Source organism: Pinus tabuliformis, chromosome 2_2 (genome assembly GCF_031772625.1).
Source record: "Pinus tabuliformis cultivar Carrire ecotype Pingquan chromosome 2_2, CPIR1, whole genome shotgun sequence".
Classification (NCBI taxonomy): domain Eukaryota; kingdom Viridiplantae; phylum Streptophyta; class Pinopsida; order Pinales; family Pinaceae; genus Pinus; species Pinus tabuliformis.
Window position 1 is genome coordinate 227,335,520 of NC_142300.1, and position 21,498 is coordinate 227,357,017.

General features: G+C 36.1%; 1 protein-coding gene across 1 annotated transcript; it reads left to right on the forward strand.

Annotated features, from left to right (window-relative positions):
* Positions 1-11,134: 11,134 nt before the first annotated feature.
* LOC149192144 (uncharacterized) lies at positions 11,135-11,919 on the forward strand. Its single transcript, XM_089406321.1, has 2 exons — positions 11,135-11,254; positions 11,368-11,919. The coding sequence occupies exons 1-2, from the start codon at positions 11,169-11,171 to the stop codon at positions 11,726-11,728; spliced, it is 447 nt and encodes a 148-aa protein (XP_089262447.1). The 5' UTR covers positions 11,135-11,168; the 3' UTR covers positions 11,729-11,919.
* The last annotated feature ends 9,579 nt before the right edge of the window (positions 11,920-21,498 follow it).

A 21,498-nucleotide genomic window follows, 5' to 3' on the forward strand; every position in this document is an offset into this window, starting at 1 on the left:
ACAAGCCACATGACATTCATGTGCCGCCACAGTTGTAAGGGAGGCATTCAATGTCGGTTCGCCGCCATGGAATATATGTCAAGTCATATTGCAGGTTGGCATTCATTGTCGCATTCAAGTCGCAGGCTCAACTGCATCAAGCAGTTAAGGTTACTGGGGTTCGAGGTTTCGGTGCAATGGCTAGAAAAGAGGATGAAGGGGCTCAGCAAATGCTGCTCCACGCTCATCGTCTGGCATCCTGCGGTCTGGACGTCGCCTGGTCTTTGGCTCTCCTGGATTCATCACCTGACGTCCCTCGCCTGGTCTTCGGCTCTCTGCCTAAGGTATATCATCTCGCATTTGAGGGGCCTCTGTGTCAATTACGCCTATGGGTCCTTATCTGTTGCCCGCTCGCCTCTTTGTCATTTCCGCCTCCCCACCCCGCTCTGCTCTTCACCCTTGACGCTCAGGCAAACATGGTCAAGCCACGGCAGCGTTTACTCAGCCGTCGAGGCTCTGGACGCGGAGGGTCCTCTCGGCCTTCTGTGGAAGCTCCTCACCCCCATTGCCATTGCAGTTGTTGCCATCGTTCTTCTACAGCCAATCCTATTCAACCTAGGAAATTCTTGGACTCTAGCAGCCCTGACCCTGACTCAGTGCCTTCGCCAGCCTTCGGCTCAGCCATTTTTACCTTCAACAGCTCGACTGACAGGCCCCGTATCAATGCCCATGTCTCAGTATTATTTCTGGAGGAAGCTCCATCCGATAATGAAGATCTCCGCAGCAAGGGAGCGCATCAGAGTGAAAGGCCCGAATGTGACCAGGCCATGCCAGGAAAGGAATCAGAACAGACCCCCGGCCTTCCCCAGCCTTGGGATGCACCCACGTCCAAGAAAGACGACGTCAAATTGGATCCCCTCCCTTCAGCGGAGGATTTGGGAGAATTCGGGTGGTACCCGATCGTTGAAGAGCAGCTGGAGGAGTAGCTGGTCCTCTGTGCAGCATTACCCTCTCCAGCAGCACTCAGGCTCTGTTTCGGCTTTTGGATCTCGACTTATGTCTTGTTTAGTGCATGTTTGTGTCTTGATGTCTGAAGCCCCTGCGTGGGAAAATGTTGTTGGCTATTTATTGCCCTTGGGCGGGCTTTCAAGTTTGAAATTTTTGCTCTTTTTTGAAGTATACGAAACCCCTGCGTGGGATGTTTTGGCTAGTTTGAAAAGGTTTCTCTGTTTTGAAGAAACTGGAACCCCTGCGTGGGATGTTTTAGCTAGTTATGGCACCTCTGCGAAGGTGGCTCTTTTGTTATCTTACAGTCCAGAGTACCAAAGTCGGGCCTCTGGGGATGAAACTCCATGGTTGTAATGTTTCTACTGTTACTGTAAATAATAGATTAGTTTTTTAGTGAGGAAAAAAAAAATTGATATTAGAATCCCTATTTTATTTAGTAATTGCAAGATTATGATTTCCTCCTTGTTAACCAATTCAAGTTGTTTGGCTATCATTGGTAATTGCAGACTATGATTTTCTTATTTAACCAATTTAAGTTGGTTGGCCAATGACAATATCTCTTGTAATGAAAGGAAACAAAGCAATATTCTATGTGATCAACTCCTAATTGTAAGATTATGATTTGTTCCATGTTAACCAATTCAAGTTTCCTAGCCAACAAAAATAATATGGCTTCACATGAAGGAAAAAAATATAGTATATTGTGTGGTGAATAAGTTTTTCTCTACATGTAAAATACAACACAAATGCTTTGACTTTGTATGTTAAAAATAGATACATTTTATCATTACATGAAAATTGTCCATGTGGAATTCATTTCTGATAATGTGATACCAAAGTAAAGTACAATATTTTGGCTATGTTTTGAAGACCACATAGTGCACTGAGTTAATTGTGGAACATAATTTTGAATAGAATATTGACATTTTTGTTGAATAATTATTTAGTTGTTAGTTAATATATTTCAAAAAATTATTATAGCTTTGATGAAAAAAAAAAGTATTTGAACAAAAACACTAGTTTTTAACTAACAAACTAAATTGAATGATAAAAATTCAAATCTGTTTAAGATGAATTTCTTGATTATGATGATTAAGTTATTTTTATTAAAAAAACTAATGAATTTGAAGATATTATCCAATAATAATTAAAAAAAAATACAATTTAAAAATACAAAACTATAAACATACACATATATATACCCAAAACAAATATTTACATTATATACTCATTCCTAATCCCTATAAAACTTAGTGTTTCTCCATATTATACATATTTAAATAAAAAACAATATTATAAAGTTCTTATTAAATATAATTATCTGTATAAAATTTCCGTTAATAATTCATATCCTCCATGTCTCTTCATGAAAACAAAATTACAAAGATCTTACCTAGTGTAATTATAGGCATAAAATTTCCTACAAAGATCTTACCTAGTGTAATTATAGGCATAAAATTTCCTTTAACTAAAATAATATATTGAGAGATATGATAGTTATTTTTTACTCAATCATAAATAGGCAGCTAGCTATTGGTTCGGTAGAACACATGAAAACTTCTAAGTGACTGCATTGATAATAACAAAAAGAAATTAAGAAATTGTTTTGCACTGATAATAATAAAAATAAAATTAATAATTTTTTTCCTATTGTTAATTAAGCTTGATTATTTTTAATGGAGAAATCAATATATTTATTAATTAAAATTGACAAATTCAAAAATTATTATTAATTTAAATATAAATTAAATATATATTTTTTTTTAATCAAGTAAGAGTGAAACTTTCCATTAATCTAGAAAAAATTACATAATATACATTTCTTTAAAAGAGCCAAGAATGGCAACACCAACTCTGTGAGAATTCAACAAATAGTTGGAGTTGGGTTGGCATAACCCCGAATCTAACTCCAACAAGATTATAGAAGAACTGTTGACAAAACATCCGCACGACATACAGTGCAGAGAATATAAAAAAAAACAACCATGATCTATCCACCGGCAACGCGAGGCTCTAGATGGCCAACGAACTAGAAACCTGCTAACCGAAGCTGAAGGAGAAGTTAAAATATTCTACAGTTCTTAACTCTTGTGCATCAAAAAACCCATAAGCCCTTGATGATGAGGGCCCATAGATCCAAAGGCCCACAATACTAGAACCATCCTTAACCTTCAGTTATCTTTTAAGCGGATGACAGTGCGACCTAACCCTTATGGATCCTACTCTCATGAGCTAATTTTGGGTTGACATCTTGCCCACACTTTAACTTTTCCTACGGACCCGAAGAGAAACATAAGCAGCCGCTCTATACTTTTTCAGCCTATTTGAAAAATTAACAATTTTTCTTACAAACCCGAAGAGTTAATAAGCCACAACACTATAGTTTTTTGAATCTGTTTCAAAAATTAACGTTTTCCACCTAAAATATAAATTAAATACTTATAACTAAATATCACTAGTGTAAATCCATTTAAATACATATATAATATGAGTCTAAAAAAATTCAAATTCTTTACGTGTAAAATAAATTTCTCACTCAACAATTAAAATTTTTAGTACACTACTCTCTTACCAACAAAAATGTTTTACATCTATCTGCAAGCCTCCCAAATTTACTTTTCTATCTGACAGAGACTACCACTACATGCAGTTCTTGTTTGAAATGTATGAATAAGTTACGTGGGTATATCCATTGCACATTCAACTCGACAACTATCAAAATTGCATGGACTTCAAAAAAAATTGCCACGTCATATAAATTGGACAAATGCATCCCAATGAAATATATAAATACATATATGGGAGCGGCACGGTAAATATAGTGGTTCTCACAAAGGGTAACTTAAGGATTATTACCACTCATGTGTATACCTTCAAAATGTGGAGACTTTAGTAAGGCTAATACAAAACACTAGATTCAAAAACCTTGGTTTTAATAGTTGTAGGAAATATATAGGTAAATGATCCGGATTTAAATAGGAACACAATAAAATATAGAGATAACCATAAACACAGATATGCAGCGGAAATAATACTTCATTTCATTAATGGAAAATACTTAAATATGGTTACAAATAGAAATAGAAATAACCCAGCTAGGGCGATGGTAGCTTATCTCTCAGAAGAGATGTGTCGGATACATACCTCTAAACTGTTCTGAACTGTGTTTACAATGAGGCTCGAAGGCCTATTTATTATTGAGAAACAATGGGAAACCCTTCACATTTCAAAACCTAACCCTAGAAGAAGAAACGCCAAATTGTGGGCCCCGTTTTGGGGTGAGTTGGACAGCCAACTTCCCGGGGTCGCGAATTGGTCATATTATCTCTGTTTGACGCGCATGATAGCCCATTGGAAATATTTCTCTAAGGACTACGACGGAAAAGAATTTTTATCAGAAAAATCACTGGCGGTATATTTCCCAAAAAACGTCGTTTAGGGCCTCAAAACAGCTTCGGAAGTTTAAGACCCGAAAAACTACTAAAAATAGTAAACTGCGCTATAATTAAGGAAACTGAAAAATTAAAGGAGACAGTTGTGGGGGTCCAAGTGGAATAGGTGGGTGGCCACCAACATCCACCTGGATCATTCCTCCCCCCTTAAGAATCAATGGTCCCCATTGCGTTGAGTTCCTCCTTGAGATGAGGAAGCTTCTGCTGAGCTGGGTCTCTGGTGTGTTGTTCTGCAATCTTTGATGTGTCCAGAAATGGTGGGAAGCATGGTCGGCGATGGTCCACATTGAACAATTGGTGCAGGCGAAGGAATGGAGGAATTTTGTGCTTCAAAGCATTGTTGCCCACAACCTTGTTACTTGTGTAAGGACAATGTCGAAGTGGTATGAGTTTCTGATGGGTTCTGGTAAGGCGTTCTCTCTGCAGATGTAACCAAACTTTGTCGCCGACCTGAAACTTGTGTGGTACCCCTTTGGGTAAGGAGAAGTTGTTCCTGTGTTCTGTCATGACTGTATCCCTATGTTGTTGTTGCTGCATGGAGGAACCCTTTGCGGGGGTCATGGATGTAGCAATGATCTTCCCCTTACTTCGGGAGCGAACCAGATAGAAAATAAATTTATTAGTCTGTGAGATGAGCTTGCTACCTTTCTTAGCAGTGATCAAAGAGGTGGCGGTAGGTGGAGCTACCTTTGGTATCCTGTATAATGAATTATCCAAAGAAATAATGAGAGCGCGAGGCCTTGACTCATACACAACATGTCGCCTCCACAAATATGGTTGGCCTAATAGTACATCACAAACATCCAGAGGTGTAACATCACACAATACCTCATCTGTGAAGGGCTTGATGCTATAGGGAAGGCGGCACTGCTGGCGAACTTTGAGATCTCGCCCTTCATGAAGCCACCTGATACTGTACGGTTGTGGGTGTGACGTAGTTGGTAGGCCCAACCGCTTCATGACCTTTGCTGAAACGAGGTTCTTTTGGCTGCCACTGTCGACATTGAATTGCAGTGGCGAACCCTTCACCCACATTTGTGAGTGAGAAAGATGTTCCCCCTCCTCTAGCTCTTCGGGCTCATTCTTCTGGATCTTGGCAGTGGCAACAGTGGCACTACGATCCGCATCAATGATTTGCTTCCCTTTGCCGTCCCCCTTGTCGGGTTCTAGCTTAGATTCGGAACATGCATCTGATTCGGAAGCCTTCAACTCAGCCACCAGCGACTGTTTGGTCCGACACTCACTTGCGTTATGAGTGGGACCCTTGTGGAACTCACACCACTTTCCTGTGTCCTTCTTCAGCTTCGTGGTGTTGTTCTTTTCTTGCAACGTCGAGGGGTTGTCTTGGGTCACCCCACCTTCGCTTTGTCCTTTGGGCTTCGGATTTGCAGATCCAAAGTCTCGCTTCTTCTGTTTGAACTTTTGCTCGATTTTGATAGCGTATCGGTATGTTGTGCCGAGTGAGGAGATGTTCAAGAACTCCATCTCTTCCTAGATGTATCTGTGTAGGAAGCCGCAGTATTTGAGTACCAGATGCAGCTCAGAATCTTTGATACCCAACTGTGTGCGAAGGGTATGAAAAATATTTGTGAACTCTGGCACATCTTGGTCTCGTCCATGCCGTAGTGTGGTCCATTTGATTTATTTGTCCTCATAGCTTTTGACAGGGTAGTACTGCTCCTTGATGGCATCCCGAAAGTCATTCCAAGTGGGCGCGGCTGAAAACAGTGAGCCTGTACTTTCATCCTTCTGCTCGCAGTATGTTTCCCACCAGTCCTTGACGTGGGGGGATGCTTTGAGAAGAGTGAAAACAATCTTTTCCCGACTTGAAAATTCATGAACAGAAAAATACCCATCTAGCAGATTTAACCATTTATCTACGACATCTACGTTTATTTGACCCTCGAAGATGGGGATTTCAAAATTAACTTGTACCTTAAACGGTGTGGCGTTTCCAGAGTAGCTGTTGGAAGTCGATGCGTCACCTCTGGGTAACCGCTGAAGGATCTACGCAAAGCTATCCATCATTGCGTTCCTTTGCCGCTCGAGGGCTTCTTCAAGCAAGATTATGATAGGATCTCCTGCCCCCTCATCTTTCTTCTCATCCGCCATGGGAGGTCGTTGAGATTTGCGAGGTTGGTCTTGCAAAGGTTCGACCAATTCAAGCCCTAACTCCTTATATCCCAACCTCGTTGGGGACATGCAAAGAAAAATAGAGAAAAAGAAGACCGCTCTGATACCACTGATCTGGATTTAAATAGGAACGCAATAAAATATAGAGATAACCATAAAGACAGATATGCACCGGAAATAATACTTCATTTCATTAATGGAAAATACCAAAATATGCTTACAAATAAAAATAGAAATAACCCAGCTAGGGCAATCGTAGCTTATCTCTGAGAAGAGATGTGTCGACTACATGCCTCTGAACTATTCTGAATTGTGTTTACAATGAGGCTGGAAGGGCTATTTATTATTGAGAAACAATGGAAAACCCTTCACATTCCAAAACCTAGCCCTAGAAGATGAAACGCCAAATTGTGGGCCCCGTTTTGGGGTGAGTTGGACAGCCAACTTCACGGGGTCGCAAATTGGTTGTATTATCTCCGTTTCACGCGCATGATAGCCCGTTGGAAAGATCTCCCCAAGGACTACAACAGAAAAGATGATTTTTATCAGAAAAATCATTGGCGGTATGTTTCCCAAAAAACGTCGTTTAGGGCCTCAAAACGGCTCCGGAAGTTTAGGACCCATAAAACTACTAAAAATAGTAAATTGCGCTATAATTAAGGAAACTGCAAAACTGAAAGAGATAGTTGTGGGGGTCCAAGTAGGATAGGTGGGTGACCACCAACATCCACCTGGATCAGTAAATCAGTAACCATATAAGCATAGCTTTAGCGCTATGGTTACGTATATACACAAGTCATTTGGTATGTCACCTTAGAAAAATATAAGTAAGCTAAAACCCTTGAATAAAATGTGATATATCATTCTAAAAGACCGAAGGATCAATAAAGAGAGCAAGTAGTCTTTATAATTTAAAAATGACAGCGATGTCATATCTCTTACACGTCAAAGGAGCAAACTTATCAGTGTGTGCTAGTAGAAAATGAGTAATGCTTTAATTATAATTCGATGTACTGTGAATCCCTAATGAATTGCAATATTTAGAAGAAAATGAGTAATACTTTAATTATAACTGGATGTACTTTGAATAATGAATTGCAATATTTAAAAAAAAAAATTGTTAGATAAATTGTTTTTTTTATCTAAACATGGTGAGAATATATTTTTATTGTGTTCAATATATGACTCATATTAGGGAGGAATTGAACCAGTGACCTTACATCAATGCATACCTAAACAAAAAACCCGTACATCAAAGAGTACCTAAACAAAACTATACAAGATGACCATCTATCCAAGACTCAATAGACAAAATGTCATTATTCCTATGAAAGGAGAATTAAGAAAATGATTTACAAAACTAGTTATGTTACATTTTATTTCATGTTTATTAAAATGTTTGCTCTATTATATTAGTTATAATTTTAATTGGATAAATATTTATTATAATATATATATATATATATATATATATATATATATATATATATATATATAAAAAAAAATATTTTTAATTAAAAGGTATTTTCAATACTAAAATTCATAAAGATATATAAATTTTATTTTTATGAATTTGAAGTTATAACTGATTAATAATTAATAAGAAACACATGGTAATAATTTCTGAAATTAAGGTGATTTTTGAATTTGGAATATTTTTTTTTAATAAAATAAATATAAATATAAATATCTAAATAATTTCTTATTTTTCTTAAACTTTCATAAACCAATTTAAATTTTAGATAAATAAAAAATTAGTTATTACTATCAATTGAATATTAAATACAAATAATACCTCTAAAAGTACATTGATTATGAGTTCTTTTAATCATGATATTCAGGATTATGACATTTCAGTTAGACATTGTTAGTGTTTTATTAAAAAAAGATTAGATTGAATTTTCAATTATTTTTTAAAAATGATATAATATATAATATAGAAAAGTTGTAGTTAATTTTATTAGCAATAAAGTATAAAAAAAGAGTTATAAGTAAAATTTGTAATAAAAGTAGACCATATAGGTAGGGAAGAGAATTCGAGTCATATTTTTTTGGGATTCCATCAAGTTGTTATTGTTATATAATCTTAAAAAAAATATGAAATAAATAGTGCTTTACTTAACATAAAAGTAAATAACTAACCTAGTTATTGTTAGTTTCATCTTCTTTGATTTTAGTAGGATGAGATTCTTGCATGTGGATGCCCATATCTTGTCTCATTAAATGTATAGTGTATTCTTCTTTTTAATTTTTTAGATTGAATTTATTAACAGAGGTTGGTAACTGTGAGCTTTTAATGACATTCCAAAACCATGTTTGTTAGTATGGAACATTTAACTTTCAAAACTTGAAGTTACATGTTGTGATGTATGAGAAGGCACATGGCCAATGTTCTTTTTGTTATGCATTAATGTTCATTCTCGTGATCATAGTGGTCAATAGTAAAATTTATGTTCTAATAGTATTTATAAATTTGTCATGCTTGCAAAGTTCTCTTTATATTTAGTAAACTTTTATGTATGGCATATTTAGGAGCTTTCTATCTTGCTAGTTATATTAGGATAAGACCAACTCCCAAATATTAGAGCTGAAATTCCTTAAAAATAAATTTTAGACTTAAGAGAATTACCAAAGTGGGGAGAGGATTGCACCAAAGGCAATAGAATGGGTGAATGGGGACAACTAGACCACCTAATTTGAAAGCCCCCAATAAATGAAACCTCCAAGAAAAGACAATCCAAAAGACAATCATGATGCTAGACACCCAACACAAGCATCAAACATACAATTAGAGCACGAAAAAACAAAAGGAATTGCCTAATTAATAGAGGAAAATCAGGGAAGCCTAATGTACTAATTAGAGACTCGAAAACATTAACAAGACTTCATAAAGGATCCTTACCTAGAAGTTGCATGAAACTAGAGCACAAAAACAAATTTCTATGTCTAATCAATAAAAGAAAACCACTGAAGCCGAATGCAATGATTAGAGGCTCCAAAGCATTAACAAGAATTGATAAGGGATCGTTACCTAGAAGATGCACTAAACTAGGTTTCATCATGCCCATGAACTATCATTGAACAAACCACATGCATATTGTGCTATTATCCCCACCTAATTTTCAAAATGTGGACCATGGGTTATGGTTAGTATGTGTGGGGTCTGCATAGTAGTAACGCCCTTCAAATCCCATTGCCTACTTAGATATCACCCAATATGCTCATTAACCTCACATATGTTTGATGGTGAATTCCAAAAATATCTCTATATTTAATGTTTTAAAAATAAACTTAACTAGTGATAACATGCTTGAATCCCCAATGCTAATCAACATTCTAATTATATACACATTTAGATACAATTTTAATTGATTATTTGTATATAAAAGTCAATTCGCCATTTTCCAATTCAGTTAAGGGTGAGTCCACCCACTTCTTTTTAGTATGTAATATACTAAAAAATAGAAAGTAAACATTTTAGAATAGACTTAGTCTTAGGAATGATATTACACATTCAATTTTGTTGACTATATATCATTTTGTTTTGATAAAAAATTCTTGCCACTTATCTATAAGTTAATATTAGGAATTCATTTTTTTAAAATTTTTATTTTATTAAAATTTATTTATTTGTAAAGTGATTGATTGAGATTTTATTATAAGTTGTTTAATAACTTATTTTTATTAGTTATATTTTTTATTTTTTTTATTTTCTTATTATAAATTCAGTATGACTTCCTATTCCAACAAATTTAATTATAAAATAATTATATATATTAATTAAAAATAAAACATATATATGAGATTAGTTAATGAGATTTTTTTAATATAATTTATTATTATATTAAAACCATATTTTGCTCAATTTAATTATATAAAATATATAATATTTGTTTAATGACATTCCACCATTCAATATTTTATTAATGGTTAATTATTTTATTTTTATAATAATTTTTTATTTTATTTAATTAAACCTAAACCTAAACCTATAACCTTTATTTAAAAAAACACAACAATAATAAAGTACGATGTAATTGAGTTTGACCTGTGGCATTTAAGCAAATGCGATCCTGTCCTTTGTAAACTTCTCTGAAATTACTTAGCAATCGTATGGCGTGCTACGCCATATCACCTACCACTATGACGTTAACGGATGGTTACGGCCCAATTTCAAAAGTGACAATCGGGAGAGTAGCATAGTAGGCAATGTTAGTTGGCTTTTTATGAATCATGTCTTGTTATATGAATCTTTTTAAAGCTGTCAAATTGTACAATAATTATATCAATCTTTTTAAATCTCTCAATTTGTACAAAATAATAATATCTTTAATTGACGATGTTGACAATAAAACGAATTACTTATTCGGTCCAAAACGAAAAATATTCTAGCGCACCTTCAACGAAGAAATCAACGTCTAGAACGGCCGGTACCTTTTTCTTCCCTTCACGCCGTCACTGCCGTTGCGTGCACGGTGCGCGTGTAGAGGAGGAATCGCGAAACTGGTTAACAAACGTATTATTTAATCAAATCTAATCGTAACTCCCAACTATGCCTGAAATACAAATCTCTGTACCAAGAAAAGGAGAGAAACGATGGTGGAGTGCTGTATGTGCGGCGATGTGGGCTTTGCAGAGCATCTGTTTCAGTGTGGGAAATGTCGATTCCGCTTCCAGCACAAGTAGGACTACACAATTTTTTCAGCATTGTAATGGTTAACATTTGTATTAATGAAATGCACAGATTCCTGTTTCGTTCAATAATAAATATACTGTTTTGACCATGAATTTGCAGATATTGCAGCAGAGGATATTTATATGAAGATCATATTGAATTCTGCGATTGGTGTTTCGTGGAATCTGATCAATCGAGCGGTTTTACTGCTAATTTGCCTTCTAACACCAAATGTAAGCTGCACATAATAAAGAAAGTCGACGACAAAAGATCAAATGGCTCCAATTCTATTAGAGGGAGATCAGCCAATGCCTTCACTGTCAAACGAAAAGGAGATGAAGCCAGACTTACGGTTGAATGTAATGATCGAAAGCCTAACATGGCATTAGGATTGACGAGAACTCTCATTAAAACAAATACGAAAAAAGCTCCTGCAAGAAGTAGGCGAAGGATAAAGCTCCTCCATGACATCCCATGTTAAATTTATTCTTTCTGAAAACTAGAAAGTGTGATCTCCTTGCGTTTCGGATTGTAAATTCTGCTTGCTATTCTCTGTAAGCTTGGCCGATTGGATCTTAATCTTGCGAAGAACAAGGTTCTCTTTGCTATTGCAGTTCTCTGTACCTTCTATGTAGATTATTTTTTTGATGTTTATGGAACATTCTTTTATTAATATACAAATTCATTTTTCTCTTTAAAATTTGATGTCCGATATCAGTTCGCGAAATTCTATATAAATAAAAATCTGTAATACAATTTTGATGCATGAGCATTGTCCAAAATATAAAAGGCTTTTTTGGTCTGAAAATTCCATATGTTAATGATTTTTTTAGAAAATATTAAAAAACAAATTGGTTTTGAAAAAAATTATAAAAAGTTTTTTTTAATTAATAATATTTTTGAAGCATGAATATTTTCATAATTAATAAATTGTTGCGCAAGACTTCTGGAGAATTGTATGTTGCCCACAGTTCTCGAGAAACCTTCAACAATAATAGTGGTTTTTTTCGCAATTTTTGGCAAGCAATTTTTTTCGAAGAAACTCTAATTCTTTCCTCTGATATCTAATAAAGATTGTAATAAGTGGGTAAAAATCGAGAAAGATATCAAATTTCTAATTAAGTAATATAAGTGTTCTTAATTCAATTCTATGTGCTACTTATTTTTTCGTATCAAAATACCAAAATTGAGAGTGTTGGAAATATTAATTCAGTTGAGTTTTTGTTTGAAGATGGAAGGAATAATCCAGTACAAACCATTCCACACCACATCAAAGAAGTTAAGGAATTTAATGAAGTTTAGTAAATAAGGTCCGCAACTATTGCACATACTCCACACTCAACAACAACAAAAATGTACTAATTAATTTGCTTTGTCATATATTAATGTAAAATTCTATGTTGAGATAAACATGGATGTAAAAGTCATTTTGCAGGAGAGAGAGAAAGAGAGGAGGTAAGGAGGAGAAAATCTTGGTGAGTCAACCCCATCTCATAAGAATGTATTTTCATTAATTCGAATTTAATCCTAAGATTTATTGTGTTTCTCCAGATTTATTTTGTAAGTGAAATCTGTGATATTTTCATTAATTCGAATTTAATCCTAAGATTTATTGTGTTTCTCCAGATTTATTTTGTAAGTGAAATCTGTGATATTTTCATTAATTCGAATTTAATCCTAAGATTTATTGTGTTTCTCCAGATTTATTTTTGTAAGTGAAATCTGTGATATTTTCATTAATTCGAATTTAATCCTAAGATTTATTGTGTTTCTCCATATTTATTTTGTAAGTGAAATCTGTGATTTATTAAGGCTCTGTATAGTTGAGGGAAATCAAGCTTCGCAAAACCTCTACCCTCTGCTCGTAAAGAAGTGTTTTTACTAGGAGTTAAAATTGTTTTGAGGGAAAATTGTTTTTAGCATATTTATCAGAGGGTATAAAGTTTTTTTTTTTACACTCAAAAATGGCAACATGAATCACAAGCTTGACTAATCCTCAAATACCTCATTTGAATGGAAAAGATTATTATTGTTGGGTTATTACAATGAAGGCGTTGTTTTCTTATCAAGACATTTGGGATTTGGTGGAGAATGGTTTTCAAGAACCAACACATCAGCATACAATGTCTTCTCTCAAGGATAAAGAGATTTGTTAAGGGACAACACGAAGAAGGATGCAAAAGCCCTCTTCTACATTTTTCAAGTAGTTCATGAAAATATTTTCCAAGGGTTGCATGGGACACTCTCTAGACAACTTACCAAGGCATGGAAAAAGTCAAGACAACAAAGCTGAAGATGTTGAGAAAAGACTTGGAAACACTTTGTATGAAAGAGTCTAAGAATGTAGACTTTTTTTCTACACATGTAATTAAGTGGTCTCGTTACTCAAATCATGCCTCATGATGAAATACTTGAGGAAAGAAGAATAGTTGAAATTTTTTTGAGAAGTTTCCCAGCAAGGTTTGATGCCATTGTTGTGGCCATAGAAGAGACAAAGGATCTCTCACAGTTCTCAGTGGATGAGCTTAATGCATCATTGGTTTCTCATGAATATAGACTAAATAGAGAAACAAGTTTCTCATTGGAGCATGCCTTCAAGACAAAAGTATCATTTGCTCATGGTCGAGGCAAAGGAAGATCATATGCTAGAGGAAGAGGAATAAGCCCACACAGAGGTGGAAGAAGCAGCCCTTCAAGCTCAAATGGAAGAGGCAACAATCAAAATCCAAGTCAAAGCCCAAGTCAAAATCAAGCACAAGGTCAGAGGTATGATAAATCTCAAGTTCAATGTCATCACTGTAAGAAGTATGGTCATTATGCAAATGAATGTTGAAAGAAGCGATATGACATTAGTAACAAAGCAACTATAAATTTCCCAAAAGAATGTTAGAACCATGATAACATGTTTTTACCTTGTAATCTAGCACAAGAAAAACAAAGTGATATATGGTATCTAGATTCAGGGTGTAGCAACCACATGTCACGAAACGTAGAAATGCTTTCCAATCTCGATGAAAGTGTGAAATCTGAAGTGATATTAGGGACTGATAGGAAAGTCTTTTTCATAGGCCAAAGAAGAGTTAATATCCTAACACAAAAGTTGGAGTAGAAGTACATCTCAGATGTCTACTTTGTCCCCGGTTTGAGGCATAACCTGAGGAGCATTGGACAACTCATACAAAAGCACTACAATTTCTTTTTCAAAAATGATGTGTGCACAATTTTGGATATACCTCCAAGTACATTGGATTGCAAAGGTTCAGATGACAAACAATAGAATGTTTCCCCTAAAAATAAGATCAGATTTGCACAGAGAAGGTGCACAAGCACAACTCTAAATGAACTCACAAGAGGATGCAAGAAAATATGCAGTTGTCATACAAGTAAACTTTCAAACAAAGGTCAAAAATGAAAATTGGTTATGGCATTTGAGATTTGGATATCTCAACTTTGGAGGTTTGAATTTGCTGCATAGGAAAGGCATGGTGAAGGGACTACCACTCATAGAAAAACTGGACAACCTATGTGAAGGATGTATCTTGGGCAAGCAACATAGAGAGACATTTCCAGCAGGAAAGTGAGTAATGGCACGAGCATATTTGGAGATTGTCCACTCATATTTATGTGGACCAATGCAGACACCATCAATTGACCACTATTTATTGACGTTCATAGATAACTACACAAGGAATACATGGTTCTATTTCCTAAAACAAAAAAGTGAAGTGTTTGAGTGTTTTCGCCAATACAAAGCTCTTGTTGAGAAGAAAATCGGACACTACATCAATGTCCTTAGGACTGACACAGGTGGCGAATACATCTCAAATGACTTCCTTCGATTTTGTAGGGAGCATGTGATCCAGGTGGATATTGGTGGCCACCCACCAAGTCCACTTGGACCCCCACCATTGTTTCTTTTAGCTTTTAATTTTCCTTAATTGAAGCACAATTTACTATTTTTAGCAGTTTTACGGGTCGTGAATTTCTCGAGCCATTTTGAGGCCTTAAACGACGTTTTTTGGGAAAAATGGGAGCATCATGGGTCCATGGGCTGATGTCTCTCTTCCCAAAGTAATAGTTCTCGGATAGATCTTTCTAACAAGATATTGTTCTCATTAAATGGAGATCGTATGCCAAAGTTACGACCCCAGAAAGTTGATGTACCAATTTACCCAAACGGGGCCCACAGTTTGGTGTTTCATCTTCTAGGCTTAGGTTTTTGGATGTTTAGGTTTTCCATTGTTTCTCAATAATAAATAGGCCTTCGAGCCTCATTGTAACACAGTTCAGAGGTATGTAGCCGCCACATCTCTTCTCAGAGATAAGCTACCATCACCCTAGCTAATTTATTTCTATTTCTTTTTGTAAGAATATTTCAGTATCTTACAATAATGAAATGAATTATTATTTCTGCTACATATCATTATTTATGGTTATCTCTGTAATTTGTTGCATTCCTGTTTATATCCAAATCAGCATGGAATTCACAATCAATTTACAACAAGGTATACACCTCAGCAAAATGGTGTGGCAGAAAGGAAGAATAGGACCATTATGGAAATGGAAAGGAGTATGATGAAGGAAAATCATTTGCCAAATGATTATTGGGCTGAAGGTGGCACTTGTGCAACATATATCTTGAATATATGTCCAACCAAAAGCATTCAAAACATAGTTTCTAAAGAACCATGGAGTGGAAGAAAGCATGGTGTCACTCATATGAGATTTTCTGGATGTGTGGTGTATGCACATGTCCCGGATGATTTGAGGAAGAAGTTGGACAAGAAGGGGGAGAAATGTATATTTGTTGGATATAGTGATGAATCCAAGGCATACAAACTCTACAGTCCATTAACCAAGAAGGTCATAATCAGAAGAGATGAGCAGTTTATAGAAAAGGAAGCATGGGATGGAAGTTTAGAAAAGACAGTGAATGTCAAAGCATGTATACCACATGAGGACAAAGAGGAATTAATAGTAGCAAGTAATTCCTCAATAGTGACTCCCTTTACTCCTATTCAAGCACAAAAATCATGGTAGCAAAAAACACTATCAACAAATAATATTACAGTTCCACGCAACCAGGCAAGTGATTCTCCAAGCATGTTGCAAAGCGGAACACCAAGTGATGCGTATAGCCCATCTTTAGAAAGCACAAGAAGACCAAACTTCAGAAATTTAAATGAAATTTATGAGCAAGATGATGTTGATAGCAGTGCTGGTCTGAATTCCTTGATTGCCTTGTTTTGCCATGTAGACGACCCAATCCATTTTGAGGATGCAGTCAAAGAAGAAAAATGGGTTGTGGCAATGGAGGAAGAAATAGAAGCAATAGAAAGAAATGACACATAGGAGTTAGCGAACCTTCCGAAAGGAAAACACGCCATTCGAGTGAAGTGGGTCTATAAAACCAAAATCAGCATTGAGGGAAAGATTGAAAGGCACAAAGCAAGGCTAGTTGTCAAAGGATACAAGTAGCAGCATGGAAGAGATTACACAGAGACGTTTGCGACAGTCGCGTGGATGGGGACAGTGCATGCGGTTGTGGTGATTGTCGCACAGCATAAATAGAAAGTGTATCAAATGGAAGTAAAATCAACGTTCTTGAATGGGGTGTTGAAAGAAGTGTATGTTTCCCAACTGCTTGGTTATGAAGTAGAAGGCCAAGAAGACAAAGTGTATCGATTGAGGAAAGCTCTCTATGGGTTTAAGCAAGCACTGCACACATGGTATAGCAGGATAGATGCCTACTTGTTGGACAACGGTTTCGACAGAAGTGACGGTGAGCCTACTATCTACATCAAAGAGAGTGATAGTAAGATTCTTATTATTGTCTTATATGTAGATGATTTTATTTTTATAGGCAATGATGATTTCCTTGTCACTGATTTCAAACATGTCATGAAGAGTGAATTTGAAATTATTGACTTAGGAATGCTAATATATTTTTTGGGCAGAGAAGTGAAGCAAACGGAAAATGGAATTTTTATCTCTCAAGCGAAGTATGTGGCAGAAATTTTGGAGAGGTTTAAAATGAAAAACAGCAAGCCCACACCAACTCCAACTGTCATGGGGTTGAAATTGAGCAAAGAAGATTGTAGTAGCAATGTCAATCCAACATTATAAAAAAGCATGCTAGGTAGCTTGATGTATTTGACTACCACTAGGCCGGATATAATATATGCAATAAGTTTGTTGTCAAGGTTCATGGAGACACCCAAGAAGACACATTGGTAAGCAGCGGAAAGGATTCTAAGATATCTCAATGGTACAAAAAAGCATGGCGTTTTGTACACAACAACAAGTGATTTCAAGCTGGTTGGTTACACTAACAATGATTGGGCAAGAAGTGTCAATGACAGAAAGAGTGTGTCAGGATATGTTTTCCATTTGGGTTTCGGAGCCATTTCATGGGCCTCCAAGAAGAATCCAATAGTGTCAATGTCAACAGCAAAAACTGAATATGTCGCAGCAACAACGACAATGTGCAGGCAGTTTGGATGAGAAGGATGTTGAGGGATCTTCGTCATGACCAATAGGGAATGACAACTATTTTCAGTGAAAACACCTCAATAATTGTATTATAAATTAATTATGTCTTTCACAAGAGGACCAAGCATATTGATGATAAATATCATTTTATTAGAGAGTTGATTAACAATGATGAACTTGTGTTGTAGCATTGCAGGTCACAAGAACAATTCGTTGATATCTTCACAATTCCATTGGCATGTGAAAGTTGTGTTTATCTCAAAAACTGTTTGGGAATTGTCAATGGCTTCAATTGTGATTAAGGGGGGCTATTGGAAATATTAATCCCAAGCACTGCGTTAAATAGGTTGATAGCAGCCATACAACTGAGAAGTATTTTTTGTAGGTTATGTCTTTGTTTGAACATGGAAGGACTGAAGCTAGAACAAAAGTACCGTGTGAACCATTCCGCAACACATCACAAAAGTTAAGGAATTTAATGAAGTTTAGTAAATACCAGTGTTCCATGGGGACTCACCCCCCCTAGGGGTCTAGTTTCCTAGCTCCCCTCTGCTCCAGGGACTTGGGGACGAGAATGGTTCGTTTCCCCACGCTCCCAAAAGTCAAAGTACACAAGGGGACGTGCTAGAGGGTCGTTTCCCTGTCCTGAGGAGTCGTTTCTGAAAAGGGGGACGAGGGGGGTCATGGGGGGTCGAGGGGGTCTGTGGGTGAATGAGGGGGTATGAGGGGCATGATTAAAAAAAACTTTGGTTTAAAACTAAAATTTAAGTTAAATTCTAATATAACTAAGTTTTAATATAAATAAAATTTAATTAACTGTTAATTTGGCAGCATACTATTAGTAATTACGTAGGGTTTCAATCTTTTAATATAACTAACTTAGTTATGTTTCTGTCATCACACCATTCACTCCTCACTCTTCCATTGAGTAGTAGTACACCAGTCGAGGACATTCCTCCCGTCGAGCATAGTCCGCCCATAAGCAGCAGTCCACGACTCCACCGTCTGTCATGTCGCACTCCCCGTCGAGCACCACTCCACTAGTCTGTCGCAGCACTCCTCCCTATCGAGCAGCAGTCCACCAGCTTGTCACAATTCAGGTCTGCGGACCACTTGCAAGTTGCTTCCAACTGGTCACCATTCCGCTGGAGCCTGGAGCTGGGAACACAAGCAAAGCAAGCACATTTTTTATTTATTTTTTTATTTTTTAATTTTTTTTTTAAACTTTGTGTATTTCTAAAAAAATTAGAAACTTCATTGTTTTTTTCAATTTTTTTTTGTAAATTTTATTTTTTTCTAATTTTTTAGACCTATGTAAGAAGCCTTGACTATGTTTTAATTTTTCAGGCTGCATTTTTTTTTTTGCACTTTTTCCAATTTTGACTCTGTCTTAAAAAAAAAATATTGTAACTTTTTTGTAAATTTTAACTTTTTAAAAAAATTTAGAACTTTTGACTGTGTATTAATTTAGATTTTTTCTTGTAAAATTAAAAAAAAAAAATCAATGTTCAATGTGTGTGTTGTAGCTACTAGCTTGTGTATTAATCGGCCTCTGTAATGTTTTTAATTTTTTTCATTACAGGCTGCAACCTACATTTTGATTTTTCGTTGAACTTATAGAGTTACAACTTACAACTATGAGCTAGAGTCAAACTTCTTCTGGGAACAGTGGGAATAGTGACAACAACTACAATGGTAGTGAGCCACAAGATGCACAAGAAGAAGTTGAAAGTGGTCACAAGGGGGAAAGATACCATAATAGGGATGGTGTAGATTTTGGAGGCCCACCAGGAGAGCCAGAAAAATTTGCAAAGGGGACATTTAATCCTCTAAAATCACTTATAATCTATGAAACCAAACTACCGAAAAAAAATCCAAAAATTGGTGGTGGCTCATGTGATTGCGTCTGCAATATTTGTGGGCATCACTTTTTTTGCAACTATACCAATGTGAGGCAACACATTTTGGCTATTACAGGTAAAGGAGTCAATATGTGTCCCTCAAAGAACCTGAATTCAACTCAAAGAGAGAAACTTTGGAGGCTAGAAAGGGTAGCCACTGGAAAAATATTGTTTTCTAGCAGACGTGTTGATCCATCCACAAATACTCCTCCATCCAATGCTTCATCAAGAAAGACAAAGATTTCTACTGGTTCCACTACAATAAAAAAGATCGTTGGTGACGGTCATGCCTATGATAGACCTTTAAGGTCCGTCACCAATGTCGCCTATGGTGACGGTCTTTAAAAAAGCATTGTTGTAAGTGTATATAGTGATGGCCCTTTAAGGTCTGTCACCAACTACATTTTCAATGAAACTTTTGGTGAGGGTCATTAAAGGCACGTCACCAATTCTCCCTTTGGTGACACTTTTGGTGAGGGTCGTTAAATGCCCATCACTAATTTTCTTTTTGGTGACACTTCTAGTGACGATCTTTTATTGACCATCACCAATGATCTTTCTACTTACTTTTGGTGACGGTCAATAAATTTTTGTCATCATTGATCATTCCAATGAGTTTTTGATGATGCTTCATGCTTGTGACGGACCTTTAAGGTCCGTCACCAACGTCGCATATGGTGACAGTCTTTAAAAAACCGTTGTTGTAAGTGTATATAGTGATGGTACTTTAAGGTTTGTCACCAAATCCATTCTCAATAACACTAGTGGTGAGGGTCGTTAAAGGATCGTCACTAATTATCTCTTTGGTGACACTTTTGGTGAGGGTCATTAAAGGCCCATCACCAATTCCCTCATTGATGACACTTCTAGTGACGATATTTTATTTACCCTCACCAATGCTTTTTTTGGTTACTTTTGGTGACAGTAAAAAAATGTTTGTCATCATTGATCATTCCAATGAGTTTTTGATGATGCTATGTACCTATTACTATATTTTTTGTCAAAGGATAATGATTAAAGACAATTGTTGTGGAATCTTTTTCATTATGTGTCCAAGGTCATAGTGGTTATAATAGTCAGTCAACTTTTTAAGAAGTAATTAGTGTGTATCATTCCCTCAAGTCATAAGAATATAGTTTTCCTATGAGTCAACACATGATTCATCTCTATTAGGTTTATTATCTAGCAAATTTCCTTTAAATAACGTTCCACTAGTGTGTGTAGGAACTATATTATTTAATACATAATCAAGCTCTGTCAATTCTATTAATGAGAGAAACATAACACTCCTCAATACTCATGGCACACCTTAACATGCTTTGGGACAGTACAGTAACATTCCTTGTCACCTCCCATGTCATAGAACATCTTTGTACCTAGAACATCTTGCCATGAGTAGGATGCCCAAGCACATGTTGGCATGCCCTAGCATAGCGTAGAACCACCTATCATGTGTTGGCATGACGTGTAGTCCCTAGCATGCCTTAGAACACCTTGGCATGATATTCCACTGACAAACATTAGCACTTGGCACACATTGGCACTTAGCATGTATTAGCATGCCCCTTTTGAAAAATATAAAGTCCTGACTTATCAACCCTCTTATGTGTTCATTTCCTTGCATTTTAAATTAGTTATTCCTTTCTTTCCTTGAAAAAACTTGACGCATATTGGCATACTTTGGCACCATGGACATCCTAGCATGTCTTAGCACTTGCCATGCCTTGGCATTATTTTGCACATGTTGGCACACCCCAAAAAAAATTAGCACACTCTAGCACTTCTTGACATTCCCTGATATTCCCTAGCATGCCTTACCCATGCTTAGCATACCTTGTCACTCCCTCCTTGGCATGAA